General features: G+C 43.0%; 1 protein-coding gene across 10 annotated transcripts in view; it reads left to right on the forward strand.

The window, feature by feature from the left end:
- RC3H1 (ring finger and CCCH-type domains 1) overlaps window positions 1-15,295 on the forward strand; it is a 46,079-nt gene that overhangs the window by 4,337 nt on the left and 26,447 nt on the right. For 9 of the 10 annotated variants that reach the window (XM_026062564.1, XM_026062490.1, XM_026062500.1 and 6 more), the window contains exons 2-8: window positions 4,477-4,597; window positions 5,939-6,178; window positions 7,413-7,588; window positions 8,522-8,722; window positions 9,887-10,019; window positions 12,210-12,328; window positions 14,250-14,362. In XM_026062564.1, the coding sequence (XP_025918349.1) occupies window positions 4,477-4,597; window positions 5,939-6,178; window positions 7,413-7,588; window positions 8,522-8,722; window positions 9,887-10,019; window positions 12,210-12,328; window positions 14,250-14,362 (1,103 nt within the window). The remainder of the gene's footprint in view (window positions 1-4,476; window positions 4,598-5,938; window positions 6,179-7,412; window positions 7,589-8,521; window positions 8,723-9,886; window positions 10,020-12,209; window positions 12,329-14,249; window positions 14,363-15,295) is intronic. The other variant, XM_026062508.1, reaches the window with a different exon arrangement.

The following is a 15,295-nucleotide window of genomic DNA, read 5'->3' on the forward strand; positions in this document are numbered from 1 at the left end:
CTTTTGAGGAAGACTATAGGCATTGAGGTTTTTTTGTCAGGAAGCAAAACGTCTGTGTGTAGGGGGGAAAAATGGAGGGGGGGGGGGACAGGTCTCAAACTAGACAGAAAGGGGTTTGCTCTGCTTAATGTGTTTCTGTCCTGCCCAGTTAAATGTCTAATGCTAATTAGCGGCGACTCAAGCTGGCATGCTTCRTCGAATTGCACTTAAATTGCTCATTCAGAAGCTTGGCCTAGTGTGAGGTGCTGCTTTAGTGTTCTTTTCCGGTCCCCCTCTCCTCGTGCCGTCACGACCTGCCTCTTCCCGCAGCCACGAGAGTCGTACTGAAGGACAGCGTTCCTGTGCCTGGCACCCAGCCTTGACGCCAGGGCAGAGGCATGCAAAGTTAACCCAAATTTAAACCAGCAGAACGTCTGAGATTGCTCTGCTCTTCTTGTTCTGGTCTCCCTTGGGAGATATTTATTATATCATGTAAGCGTAGTTTGCACTGCAAACCGAGAAGGGTGGGGTGTCTGAGAAGATGGCACATTGAATGAGGATGAAAAGAATGAACTTGTTCGGCAGGGCAGCAATTTTGTGATTCGCGAGAGGCGTTGTCAGCAGYAGTGACCATAGGGTCCCTCACGCTCCCAAAAGGATATTTTGCAATGGGGAAGTCAAAATGCTTTGGGCTTGAATGATCTCTCTGTGGTCCTAAAGCAATTCCTTGACAGAGCCAAAACAAAAATCCACATCTCCTGTGACTTCTGAGTCATGTGTTGACCGTTTTTCCCCTCTTGGTAAATGCTGTTCTTTTGACTATTCTAATTCTAAGATGGTGAAACGTTTTGGAACCACGTGTGAAGGTGCCAGCAGGAGGACAAGTTATTTGTACGATTTGCTGAGAGATGCACTGCATCTGCTGTTGTATGGTGTGTGCGTGGAGAAGTGCGTTTGCTTGTCCCAAGGATTCCTGAAAACCACAAAATGACCATCTTTGGCTTTACCCTTCCACCCTACACCTGCTCCAGCTGAAGAGGAAGGCTAAACTCCAATCTCGCCCAGCCCTTGCTCTACAAGAAGTACAGGGTGCAAGCCTTTTCGCTTTTATCCTGAGGTTTCCTTTGCAAAGAGAGGCGAKGGGAACGATGTGCAGACAGGCGGTGTTGGACTCGGCGAGGTCTGTTGAATAGCTTGATTAGCCCTTGCGAGTTTTTCTGGCGGAGGGGGAAGCTCTCCGAGTTGCCCAGACAGTCCCCATCTCTCGCTGGTCGAGTTGAGCTGCGTATGGCGTTCCAGCGCGCTGGCGCGACTGTATGCTAAATCTGCCTTAATTCAAGGTAGAAATCCGGTGCTGAATGCCGTTTCCTGTCCCCCATCTATTCCAAGCAGTCTTTGCCGAACGGTGCGACGCTCGAGTTGTTTTTCAGGTTGGGGTGGCTGCTAGGCTTGAGTGCTGCGGGAGCAAACAGCAGCGTGCCCAGACCGTATGAGAGCAGTGCGGAGGGCAGAGCGTGCGGTGCCTGCCCCAGCGCGCACGCGTGCCGTGCGTCTTGTCCGATCCRCGGCCGGCTCAGCTGCGCAGGCTGCTAACAGGGCAGCGGCGTTGAAACGGGGATGGAGCTTTCCGCTCGTGTGAAAGCGGGTGTTGGAGGTGTTCGTGTTTCTGCTGCCCAAGTCCTGGGAAACCCGGCCAGCTGAGGCTGCTGCTCTTGAAACAGTTATGGCTGCGGCCTCTGTGAGATAAAATTGCCGAATCTCCTTTTGCTCAAAGCTTTCTTGCTTAGAGGCAGCAAAAAAACTTACAAATTAAGTGTAGAAATAATAGTCCAAGGAAGGCATCCAGGCTAACCCTGCTGTCTTGAGAGAATTATTTTTATTTTATTTTTTTTTCCTTTTAAAAGGAGTAAGAGAGGAGGTGTCTGATCCAGACAGTCTTGAATTTGCTACTTTTGGGTAGTATCAGCTCTTAATTGTTGCATTTTATATTTCAGACCTGAAGACTTTGTTTTGGTCACCAAGTTTGAAAGCAAGAGCTACACAGCTGGTAACTTTTTATTCTGCAGTAGAGAAGCCCTGAGCGCACACTCAGTTAGCCGAGGCTGTAGGGAAAGCAGGATGGTATAATTAAAACACAGATGACTTATCCAAAACGGTAGGAAAGCTCCTGCCCCYGTCGGTGGGACGAGCACTTTGCCCTGTTGTATACGTGTGCGCACTGTGTAGCAGGGCTGGGTTCTCTCTTCTGCCCGTGAATGTGTGTTTGGTATTTCCTCAATATGGTAATGTAAAAGCTTACCATATGTACTTGGCCAGAATTATTCATGGAAAATGCTGGTGGCAACACAGATGTACAGGAGTTARGAGAAACGAGTTGTGGTTATGACTGGAGCTGCTCCTGGTACGACTACAAGCGTGCTGGCTGCACAGATCTGTTGAATCTCGGGCAGTCGTATTTTCATGCCTTGCTGTGCATGCTGCTCTCGCAGGCATCGCATTGAACGTATTGGGTGTCGTGTCCAAAACTCTGCTAACAGAGTTCCCGTAACGTAGCTCTGCGCGCTCGATCTTCCTTTCTTGTTTTGCGCCAGAGTTTCRGAAGGGCTGTTGTGCTCAGTTGCAAAGGTTTTTTCTCTTCGTGCTCCATCCTCCACATGTATTTGAGGCTAGAGTTGTATTAAGGGACTGATTATATAAACTCCCTATTTATTTACTTTTTGTTTATTTACTAAATTGGAGCATCTTATAAAATAGTAATTACTGGGTTTCATCAAACACGTATTACGCACTATGTTCTTTTCTATCAGACGCAGCAGGCAATAAAGCAGAGGGCAAAGCGTCTCTGAAGGAGAAGGTGTTCCAGCTCTGCTTTTATTTGTCCAGGCTGAAAAAGGATAAAGTGAAAATGAGCATAAATACTGAAAGCCTAACTGAATTTTGGAGTATGTACACTTTTCAGTAATTGCAGATGTTTTAAGTAACTTGTGTGAAAACTCCTGCTTTTTTTAGGAGGCTGGGGGGAAAAAAAAGAAAACCTTCAGGAAAATGTTGAAGTCTGGATATAAAATGGTATTCCTTTCTTGTGCCTTGCTTTAAAATGCCCTCTGAGGATGAAACAAGCGGGAGGGACTGCAGTGTAGTAGATCCCATTTAAAAATACTAAGCTGAGGCTTTAATGAAAATGATGTCACCAGACTGCAGCAAGGACGCTTTTATTTTAACATCCTTTTCAGCAGTTTCTCACTTCTCAGGACTATGACTGAATGCATAGAACATGGCAAAAAATATCCATCTGTCTATCCGTCTGTCTGTCTTTTATTCATTGATGCAATCGTGAAGTTCCCCCTTTACCTGGCTGGGTCCCGTGGAAAGGGGAGCAGGTTCCCAGGTGTCCGGCTCCGGCGTTGAAGGCCTGCGCTCGTAAGAAGGCCGCGGCCCGTGGTGGCTCCCTGTAAGCAGCTCCGCGGGACCGGCACGACGCTGTTGCCACTGGGGTAGTGGTTGATTGGGAAATACAGAAGTCGCAGTCTGAGATCGGTTTTCACTTCGGGAGAACATGCGGAAAGCACTCGTATTTAGTCTCCTGAGAAACTCCCGTTCTCTTCACTGTTGTGTATTTTTTGAGTTGATTACTAAGCAGTGATGTCTATGGACGTTAGTACAGTGCTGTACTGGAACCCCAAATGTGTTTAATGCATTAAGAATTTAACTGGGGGAAAAACAGAAGAGCAAAATTAAAACTTGGAGAAAAGTCCAGCATCTCTTTGAAAGATCTTGGTTTTTGGTGAATGTCTGGATGAAGAAATAAATGCTGCAGCCAAAATATTATAAAAACAAAACTCAGTAGCCTGCGATACCACATTAATGCTCGCGTATGTGAGCGTATGCACTGTGTAGGATAATGTCGTCTTGCAGCTTGATTAATTGGGTCTCTTCAGAATATGCTGTAATATATTTGCTGCTAACTCCCCCCCCCCATCCAAATAGCTCAGAACACTTATCCCTAGGTAATTTAGAGCTGCCAGGTCCCAGATATGAATCTGCACCTTCTTGCAAACCAGAGTTATCTGAGGGATTCTGATTTTTGGCTGGCCAGTTTTGGCCATGTCTCGGAATGGTTGCTGCTTCAGCAAAAATTTATAATTATAAGAAATGTTATGTTTCTTGTGCTAATATTTGCTGTCATGGAATAAGCATTCTGGTTTTATTTCAGATCAGCCACTAAATAAAAAGTCTGATACCGTGGCTCATAAAGTGAAGATTTAAAAAAAAAAAAAAAAAGCAGTTTACTTCAACTGATTTTTTCAGGGAGAGGTGGGAGCTGTTTGTTCATTAAAATGAATAATCGCATATTGCTTACTAACGCGAAAAGCTGTAGAGAAGGGGAACAAAACAGGAAATGCTTGATATCAGTAAGCTCGGTGTGCCGTGTGCGTGTAAGCACGACTGCTGCTTGTTCATGCATATTCATCACAGACGTCCATGTCGCCTCTTCAGGTTCCAGAGCAGCAGCCCATCACGTTGTGTAGTGGAGCTGAAGACACCAAGCATTATGAGGAGGGCAAGAAATGTGTGGAAGAATTAGCACTGTACCTCAAACCACTCAGCAGCGCGAGAGGTAATTCCTGTGTTGTTTCCTTTGAAAATGAAAGCTGGAAACAAATAAAATGCATAACAAACTCTCCAAATGATTACAGGTGGAGTCTGTTGGAGAAATTGACCTAGACCTAGTTTAAAACTATCAAATTGGAATCACCTTTCTGAGCATTAAGGTTATGTTTTCACTTGGGGAGAACATCTTTAAAGGCATTATGTCAAAATAATACTGAGAAAAGGCAGAGGTATTTGGATTCAGTATAGTAAATTGAGATAAACTTACTAAGTTGGATTGACCTCTGCTAACTAAGTAAAAGTAAAAACTCTGCTATTTCCTGAGTTCTGCTTTACTTAGATAACTGGTAGTAATGCAGCTTTGTTGTGGTGGAGGAATAAATTGAAGGAAGTAATGTGTTAGATGTAGGGCATACAAGAGAAATAAGTTACCCTCTGTTTATATGAGACCTTACACAACAACTGGGTCCATTTGAATAATGTTAATTTAGCAAAACTTCACTGAGTTCAAGTGTATATAGTGTGTGCATATATGTTACGTATGCTGGGTTTGGAAAAATCAATCAACCCTTCCTAGACATAGAAGCAAATGAAGCAATACAGGTGAACGTCATGGGCATCTGCTTTCCAAAAATGGATTTTTTACAAAAAGTAAGTTGTCTCAAGCTTTTGCAAATAGTGCAGTGTGATGCCAGCACGGCTCTGAGAATTTAGTGGCCGCATTAACAAACTCCAGGTAAATCTCTGAATGACAGCAATACTGTAGCTGTCTGTCTAGCCAGTCATTTCTGGTTTTTATCCTGGTTTCAGTGGATCCCAGCATATTTGTGAATGTATTCATTCACCGCAACCAAACACTTCTGAACTTGCATCAGTTTGGTTTGGCTAGGCCAAAGCAATAGAGATTTCAAATATAGGTAAGATATTGAATGTTTTGCGAAAATAGACAGGTGGTTAGAGAACAACATGATCCCTGCAAGCCTCAAAAATAAGGAAGAGTCTGCAATATGAGTTTATGTGAGGTTAGGCAGCTGGAAATCCATATGGGAGGCTGCAGGAGAGACCCCGAACAGGGGGAGAGAATTCGCCAGAGGTTGTACCTTCTTAGAGAGTCAAATCAATCAGAAGGTATGAATCTGTGGGAAAGCCGACTCCACAGAACTGTTTGCTTTTAGTGCTGAGTAAAACAAACTGATAAAAATGAATTTTTGATATGCCATGGCTGTTGCATTCTGTTTAACAAAGTCGACATCGGGAGAACTGGCTTTGCAATTTTCCAGTGCAGCAGCTGCAGGTTGGTGCCAAAGGGTGTGAAGTAGCATGTTTTTTGCTTCGTTTTGTTTTGAAGGTGTGGGTCTTAACAGTACTACTCAGAGCGTGCTRAGTCGTCCCATGCAAAGGAAACTCGTGACGTTAGTTCATTGCCAACTAGTAGAGGAGGAGGGACGGATCCGAGCCATGCGTGCAGCACGGTCACTTGGTGAAAGAACAGTTACCGAGCTCATTCTTCAGCATCAAAACCCTCAGCAGCTCTCTTCCAACCTCTGGGCTGCGGTGAGAGCCAGAGGGTGCCAGTTCCTTGGGCCAGGTAGGTAACATCCAAATCAATACTGCTGCTATATTAGAAGCAATTTCGGATTGAGGAGGGCTGAGAAATGGGCATCCTTGTCACTGAAATTGCCTGAGTGATTTTATTGGGCAGTGGCTTAACTTCTTACAGTAGGTCTTCAGAATTAATGATACATCTGTTGGGCTGCTGTCATGGACTTTCTCACATTTTTACTGCTTTTGCAAGTCTTCCATAAAACTCAGAATAATCGTTGGCCTTTTGTTATTGTGAGAAGCTAAAATTGAAAGTAGCTTGCCTCTTGCTCCTTCCCCAAGGAAGCAAAACCCTTCTGGAAAAAGTAAGATACTGGAAGTGACTGGACATGACTTCTTTTTTTTAATCCCCCTTGCTAGAGAAATAAACATAGAAAACAGTTCCGGGGGGGGGGGGGAGATTTGTTACATTTTTGTGTATGTATGTATTTTTGAAAAGTTACATGCTTAGCAATCAGGAAGGTATATGTTTAAACAGTGGCGTAATCTTAAATTGGAATTCTTTTTCATAGAATGCTGAAACAATTCATTTTCCTAAAAACATAATGGTGTCCAGGTACTGAACTTGCAGAACTCACTTGTTGAGCAGCAACAAAAAATATCTTGAAACTTGAAGTCGGTTCCTTAAAATAGGAGTTTTCTTCCACTGAAGCGAATGAAGGAAGACTAGGACTAGGGCCCAGTGCATGCCAACTTTTGCGCCACTGAGAAGGACAGGAGAGGCTTGTTTTCTAGCAGTGGAAAATATTTGGTGCTACAGCACCTTACTTATTTGATTGCTCTTTTACCTGCTTGGGAACTACCAGCCTTGCCCTTCCACAGTGTGTCAGCTTTCTCTGCTGGGATAGGGTGTGGAGCTTAGATTTTTTTATTTTTTTTCTTTTGTCTTGTTATCTTTTGGGTATCAGATGATAAGTCTTCTTTGAAAACTCTTATACTGATAGTCAAGAGAGATGTATAGACAGGAGCAAAGTGTGTTATCTATTTCCCCAGTCACAGTCTGGGTGGTACTCCTTCCCTGCTTCCCCTCCCTTCTCACTAGGCTCCCTTTCCCATCTATATGCTTACACTTACCTTTTCATAACGTCTTTTTTTCATGTGTATATAGCTTGTAGCTGATCTCCCATGTTTATTTGTGGGGAAGGAAACACAAGAAAAATGCAGGAATCTTTGTTGTTCTTTTCTCATCTTATTCCCTTTTCTTTGCATTTTTTCCCCAGCAATGCAAGAGGAGGCTTTAAAGCTGGTTCTGCTGGCCCTGGAAGATGGATCTGCTTTGTCACGGAAGGTCTTGGTTCTCTTTGTGGTTCAGAGGCTGGAGCCGCGATTCCCTCAGGCTTCTAAAACTAGCATTGGGCATGTTGTCCAGCTTCTTTACAGAGCCTCATGCTTCAAGGTATGAAGATTTTGCTCAGAGGTTTCATAACACAGAAAAATACTTCTTCATATAGCCAAAAGATACTCCAATTTAAAATGAGTTTTAACACACATTCACAACTTCTAAAAAACATCTTTTGTTTTTCATTTTCAATTTTCATTGTACCATACCATTAAATKTATCTAAAAAATACATATAGTTATAGAAAGTATTCCTCACTAAGTCCCGTATGTGYTCGGAGAGTTTTGTCCTACATCTGTGAAGGCAATGTAGGCTGAAATTGCAATTTTAAGCAGTAAATCTAAGCTTGGAGTCTGTCCAGGTTTAATGGATGCACAGTAACAAAAGCCATATGTAAGTCATTGTAACTTATCTCCTTAAAAGAGGCTTAAAGCTGGAAGAGCCCCAGTTCTGTTAGCTGAGCGGTGTTGTGGTTAGAAACAAAGAAACATGAGGCACTGTAATATCAGAATGAGGTTTACTAGTGGAGTTGTATAAGGAAAACTTAAGCTGTTAATGGTACTTCACACTATTTAGGTCCATTGCTATGTGCTCACCTTAAATGTCATTTCACTGAATGAGGAGGAAAATGCTTTGTTGCTGCTAATTAAATCTAAAACAAAATTCTGCAATACAAACAAAATCTCACGCTTGGGGGAGTTAAGGTATAGATGCTGTAGTTACCGGTACAAGCATTTAGAAAGTGTGACATCTCTAGTAATATCTGAGTCCGATTCTGAGTAAATTATATTTGATACCCATTTCATAGTAACCACAGTTTATGAAGAGCTTGTTATTTTAGTAGAAAATAATGGTGGTGTTCCTTGCATAGTGTCATGACAGCAGTTCAGCTTGTTTTGGGAGGAAGAACTTGGTTGCTGACGGGCTTGGGCTTTACATCGTCTCTGGCTTATCCTGCTTAGTTGTACTCGGCTGGTTTCTCCCCACTAGGTGACAAAGCGTGATGAGGATTCCTCCCTGATGCAACTGAAAGAGGAATTCCGGACTTATGAAGCTCTGAGAAGGGAACACGATTCCCAGATAGTTCAAATTGCTATGGAAGCAGGTTTACGCATTGCACCGGATCAGTGGTCCTCACTGTTATACGGAGACCAATCTCACAAATCCCACATGCAGTCTATCATTGACAAGGTAAAGCCACCTACAGTCAGCCCAGTCTATCTTGTCTGTAACTGTTTGTAGATGTATAAACTTGTAACTTGAATGAAAAGTGGTGTTCAGATGTACTCATCTTACCCATTGATCACTTGTGCTGTTATTTCAAAAACCTTTTTGGCCTAAATAATGAGAATATAGATTTAGAACTTAATAAATTCTGCTCCCAGTCCCATCCTGTTCTTTCTACTTTACCTCTTTCGGTAGGTAGGAAACCAGAGTCTAATTGCACAGCCAGGATGTGTCCCTTCTAAACAGCTGATTACTACCAATGTAGTAAAACTGTTTAATAGTTTGTTTCCAGATGGGAAGCTAGTCCATAAGTTGAAAGAAAATCAGTCCCCCAGTCTGTACCTAAATGAAGTCAGAGAGATGTCAACATGTTTCTTAGATAAAATGACTTGACCTCTGRAAATGCCTGGATCTCCGCTCTTTATAGAGAGTGTGTAGGACAAATGGGCTCTTAAATTAGGGAACTCATATAAGTATCTAAATTAGGTGGGAAAAACTGAGCCTTACTGTCTTGGTGGGTGGTTACAAAAGCTGTGAAACAATTGCTTTGGCTTCCATGCAGGAGGATTAGCTTCAAGAATAAACTGGTAGACATCCATGTATTTGACCTGATTTTCAGGTGTCCTGACAGATCTCTCCTGAGGGATCTATGCAGAGTTAAAACAGGATTTTAAATACTGAGGTTGTGTGGTGTTAGTAAGTGGAACATTGTTAGCTATCTTTGTCCTTCCACTGTCTTGCTGTACTTGGTGTAAAGCAGGATGCAAATCTGTTCATTCAGGGATTGGATATATGAGATTCTTCAGAAATCTTAATTAAATGAGTCTCAGATATTTTGCATTTTTTCTGAGTGCCAGCACAATGCAGAAAAGAAACAGGTTTCACTGCTGGAAGTAATGCCAGCCTTTGTTTTGTCTGTTTGGAGCTATATTTTAACTTAGAATGCCCAAGAAAGGGTGTGTTCTCAAGGCTGGAGGAGGTATTTAATACAGGGTGCTGAAACCAGCCTGTGTGGAAAAAAGTTCTGCTTCAGTTTTGGAAGACAGCTCTGTGATCTGATGGAGCAGCCTTCAGAAACCACGAGGGTTGCTTTGCCTGTAGAAAGTTAATTATTATAATTTTTTTAAGTTGCAGACCCCAGCCTCATTTGCACAGAGTGTTCAGGAATTGACTATTGCCCTCCAGAGGACTGGAGATCCAGCTAACCTGAATCGTCTTCGACCCCACCTAGAACTCCTGGCAAATATTGATCCCAGTCCAGGTAAGTCTAGGTATTTTGTAAAGCCGTATAACTTCTAGTTTATCAGGAGAAATTTAACAGTGTTAGGGAATTGAAAGCTTTTCCTCAAGGAGAAGAAAACATCCTCTGTAACTGATAAACTTAAGATTCTTGAATGATACTGAAAACCAACCTGGCAACAGCAGTAACTTKTGTGAAGAACTAAACTATTTTGAAACAAAGGTGGAGCCAAAAAAATTACTGGAATAATTTCACCACYTCTCTGAGGATGGCTTCCTTGTTTGAAAGCACCGGGTAAGGTGACTGAGGATGTTAAACGCATGTAATCCTGTGAGGTTACATGGTGTGTACTTCATACAGGGTAATGTCAACCRAGGGGACTTGCAACAGTCTTAGTTTCTTCCTCTTACCTGTTTAGTAAACATGCCACTTCCTGTTGCTTTGCAAATCTGGTTTCAGTAAGACTGGTAGAACCACTGTGTTAATGCAAGGTCTTAGCTGTCACTCTGAGATATTTCTCTCTCTCCAGTTCTTTAGTGGAGCAGGTGATCTATTTGTAAACTGGGGGAAGTGTCTAAGAAAACAATTGTCAGATTAAGGACTTCCATTATCTTCTTACCTAAAAATTGCATGGCTTTGTTCTAGAAATTCTGCATGTTAGTTTTTGATTCAAGTTCTCTAGGCTGCAGACTTTGCACTCAGAAGTATCTCTTGGAGGCAGCTTAAAATCATAAGGCATCTTGCATGTAAACTATTTAGGATTCCAAAATACAAGCCTGATAGACTGAAATGACAGAAGCTAGGCAAAAATCATTCTAGACAAGACAGATGCACTATTCTAGGGAATTTACTATTTTTCTTTTTAATCTGTCATTCTGCAAATGTGTGGAAAGACAAACTGGGAAGGGGAAGTGAGCTGGAAAGAACATAAATGAGGAACAAAATCTAAGCTGGTGATGGGGAGAAGGAGGTGGAAATTGTTGGAAGTTAGTAGCACTGTGAGGATAGACTGGCTGAGGGAGCAAGGAGGGGCAGCAGACACCTCTGTGGCTGAGGTTTTATTTTATGCCTGTTACGTATTTGTAAAACCAAGGTTAATGTCAAAGTTGAGTGTGAAGGCCTAAACTGTGACTTCAGGAGATAAAAGTAGCAGTTGTTGGTTTCAGTTTGCTTAAACAAGCTCTACTTCCAAGTGAAGACCAGGTGCACTTTACAGCTAAAGACAATGCAGTGCTTTSCTACCCAATCTCTTGTACTGTAACTAGTCAAGGATAAAACTTTGAGTGCACTGCATACTTTTTAGCCAAAGATTGATGTGGAAAGAGGAGCACTAGTAGCCYCACTTGAAATTTTGGTGGGTGAGTCCAATGCTGATGTCATTTCTCTGCTGCGCTGTTGAGTTGCTCCCCTGCTGTCCTGTAGGCACACTGTAGTCCTCCCAGCAGCATCGAGTCCTTGTGAACAGCGTAGAAGGTAGTTGTGCTAAAGATCTTGAAAGGCACTTGGTAAAGCACATCGAGGTCCCAGGTATTGTGGCAGAATGTGTAGGCGCGCAGGGGAAGTACCATCTGCTGGGACAGATGGAGCAGCAAGGTAAATTGGTCAGCTAGGAAGAGCAAGAGCCCCTGTTGGATTAAGACTACATAATTTTTTCKCAGTGCTGTATGCAAGATGGTGGTTTGATACATAGATTTGCCTTGCGATTCCCTTTCTTCCCCCGTCCCCAACAGAGATGCAGTAATTTCTGCTACTGTTCAGTGCCACTGGCTGCGTGACCTAGACCAGTGGTGATGGCACTTGCACAGAATGATTTTTGCCTAAAGGAGTCAGAGTGCGAGGTGGCATTTTCAGCCGGACCTTGCATCACGTGCAGAGTTTGTTAAATGCATTTGCTCTGGAGTTCGGTGGGATATGAAAGTTTTGGTAGGAGATAATTTGACATGCTAATAACTGGCTTGCTGGCTCATTTGCTGTTTTGTGCAGTTCCATCTTGAGTCTGTAAGAAGCTTTATTCTTTAAGTGATAAGTATTCCTGAATTAAGGTGCTGAAGGTTTTTTATTTAATGACATTTGTTTCCGATAAGACTGCTTGGTGGTCTAATAAAGTTTTGTGATACTCTAGAATTTCTTCATTACCTGATTGTGGAAAATTCTTCCTTTTCTGCGCGTGTGTGTTTTTTAATAATACTCTGTTTCCTGTCGGTGTTATAGATGCTCCACCTCCAACATGGGAACAACTGGAAAACGGGCTAGTTGCCGTGAGGACTGTGGTTCATGGCTTAGTTGATTATATTCAGAATCACAGCAAGAAAGGAACAGACCAGCAACAGGTAAAAGCTAAAACTTTTCATAGAACTTAAAAATTAAGGAAATGCTTGCCCCAAAGTTTTATTGGCTGGGTCTAGTAGTGCAGGTTTGCAAATGTCATCTGGAGAGATTTGGTTTCACAAGGAGAAGGTTTGAGGATGTCCCTGCAGTCCCATGTTTGTTTAAAAAAAAAAAATCCTATTGCATTAATTTGCACAGCTCACTAGGATAAAAAGAAAATTATCTGATCCAGCTGCCAGTTTAGGGAAATGAATAAGCAGCCCTCCTGATTAGAGGCTGGGAGGAGAAGGCCAGGGTGCTACCACTGGGATCTGTGGGAGTTTTCTTGTTTTGCCTTTAACGTGAAACATTTCAGTCAGATGGCTCTGTGTTAAGGAAATGATTCTTATACCTGTGTTTAATGCTCTGGGAAGCTGTAAAGATTTGGGAAAACTTTACATGAAAGGTACCATCCTGAGTTTCTGAAACCAAATGCTGTTGCCAGACATGTATTAGCGTATCRCACAGTTGTCTCGCCACATGTTCCTTTGATCTCATTTCACTGTATAGCGCAGCTGACGTAGATGCTAGCTGCTGCTGAGATTCTCTTGCGGGGGGGGGGGGGAATCCACAAACAAGTAAACCCCCAAATAGCATCAGAGTGAATATTTCTTTGCTGGTTTACCTTTTTAGCACTCTCTGATTCATCGCGATGCCTAATGTGCCCCATCACTGGCCAAAGGAAAAGCAGAGGGAGAACGCAAGGGAAAGCGGGGTGGGGAGGCTCGTGAGGGTGCTTGCTGTAGCCCTGGTCCTGGGGAGAGCATCACCCGGCCCTGCCTGGCACGCAGTGCCTAGCTTGGGAGGGAGCACGCAGCCTCCCGCCGCGGAAAGCAAAGCGCGCATCCTCCCCGCAGCACCGGGCTTCGCTGGCCGGCGGCTGTGGCCAGCAGAGGGCTGTGGAGCTCGCATACACCCCACCTAAATCCTTTTTCACTGCTGTAGGGGGCAAAAAAATCATAGCTTGCAGATTGGCTTCTAATAGATTTGTATCTTCTARCCAAGTTCCATTTTGGATTTAGAAAGCAAAGGTTTATTTTTCCAGACCTTTCCGTGGTGGGAACTCTGATAGGGTGTTTCCCTCTCTGACTGATTTAATCTTGCTATGAAACCTGTAGGAACTTAATATCTTTGAGACCACCTCTGTCCTTCTGTCAAAATTTATCTAAGGTAATTAGCAAATGGGTGTACATGCAGGTGGCAAGATTGCATTAAGTCACAGTTTCTTTGGAGACCAAGCTCAGAACAAGGCAGAAGCCAGCCCATACCCTGCTGACCCACGTAGGAGCAAGGTTACATTCTCACCTTTTGACAAAAATAATTATCATAGTTAAGAGGTTTTTAATCCAAGGAGGGTACCAGGGAACTCAATGACATTTAGCTGTACATGAAGACCAAAGGGATGCTGAAGTGCCATTTTGAGCTGACAGAAAGCATGGGAAAAGTAACTCGCCAAATTCAACTTTAAATCCAATGCAAAAAGCCTGATCAGTGTTTGGCGTTTTGGCATGGCATACTTCTGTCTTTTGAGTAAGCGTGGTGATCTTTCAGACTAAATTAATTTTGTCTGCTTTACTGTTTCTTGAAGCATACGACTGTGTTCCAGTCAAGCTCCGGTAGAATTAAATTAGAATAAAAGTATTTTAAAAATCTGATAGTGACTTAGTTGTCAGAATACCTACTCCTGAATCCTTCAGTTCTGTTGAAGGCCCAAATGTGAATACTGTTCCCGTCATTCAGTTCAACCGTAGGTACTCTTGGGATGGGTACATTGAAGGAATATTGAACAGTCACGCATCAGTCCTTTAGTAAGAGGATACATTCAGTTCTTGGTTAAGTGCGCTTGTTCTCAGGTATCTTTCTTTGTTTCTTTAACCTTGTCAGCCTCCTCAGCACAGCAAGTACAAGACATACATGTGCCGAGACATGAAGCAGAGAGGAGGGTGCCCCCGCGGGGCCAGCTGCACCTTTGCACATTCACAGGAGGAGCTGGAAAAGTAAGTGCACCTCTTACGAGAGAAATCAGTCCAATCTTTGCTGCACCTTATCCTTAGGAGTGAGCTACGTCTAGGAATGGGGAGAGGAGGCACATATCTGACTCAGCTCTTAAACTAGCAAGAAATAATATGAAAAATACTTTTAATAGCAATCTTCTAAGTTTTGGAGCTGTTCATTCTTGAGTAGACAGCATAAGCTTGGCTTTATCCAGCAGTAATGCAGCTATGGGAGTCTGACATTTGCACAACAAGCGTTACTTGATTTCGAGGGCGAGGGGGGTTTCTGATTTCCGAAGTGGGGTTAAACGTGCTGCTAGATTGCATCCATTTATGGTCGTTTATTCAGGTTTCGTGTCTTGACTTTGTAGTCAGATGTGCGAAGGAGGCTGATGCTGGCAGCTTTCCAGGTCTATGGGTTCTCTTTGTCTTCTGTGTTGCTTGTACTGTCCAGAGAGCGAGAAACTGGAGCAGAACAGATTTTCTTTCTGCAACGTTTGGCCTTTGGAACTGTTCAGCCCGTCACGCATGCAGTAGTTCACAAGCAGTTAAAGCTGTTGTCAGAGTAACAAAATGGCAGTCGTATGAAGTCTGCAGTAAATAAGCAAGAGATACTACAAATTTGGAGACACTACCTGGTTACTGGAGAGCAAGACTCTGCAACTCTGAATGTTGGTTTGCTTTACAAAAAAGTAAAATGGATTATTTAAGAGTGTGTTTTTTTTTTTTTTTTAAATGTAGTTTATTTTACACAGTTTATAACTTGTGAACTTGTGTTTGGGCTAAAATTATTCACTGTTCCCAAGGAAGAGGCTTTGTTTAAGTCAGAGGAAAACTCCAGAGATTTGGAAATGGCATGCAGTCCAGTCCTGTCCCGTCCCGTCCCCCCCCCCCGCCACCTTAAAAATCTAAAAGCTTGAAGGAAAAATATGGCCG

This window comes from Apteryx rowi, unplaced genomic scaffold (assembly GCF_003343035.1).
Source record: "Apteryx rowi isolate R43461 unplaced genomic scaffold, aptRow1 scaffold_100, whole genome shotgun sequence".
Classification (NCBI taxonomy): Eukaryota; Metazoa; Chordata; class Aves; order Apterygiformes; family Apterygidae; genus Apteryx; species Apteryx rowi.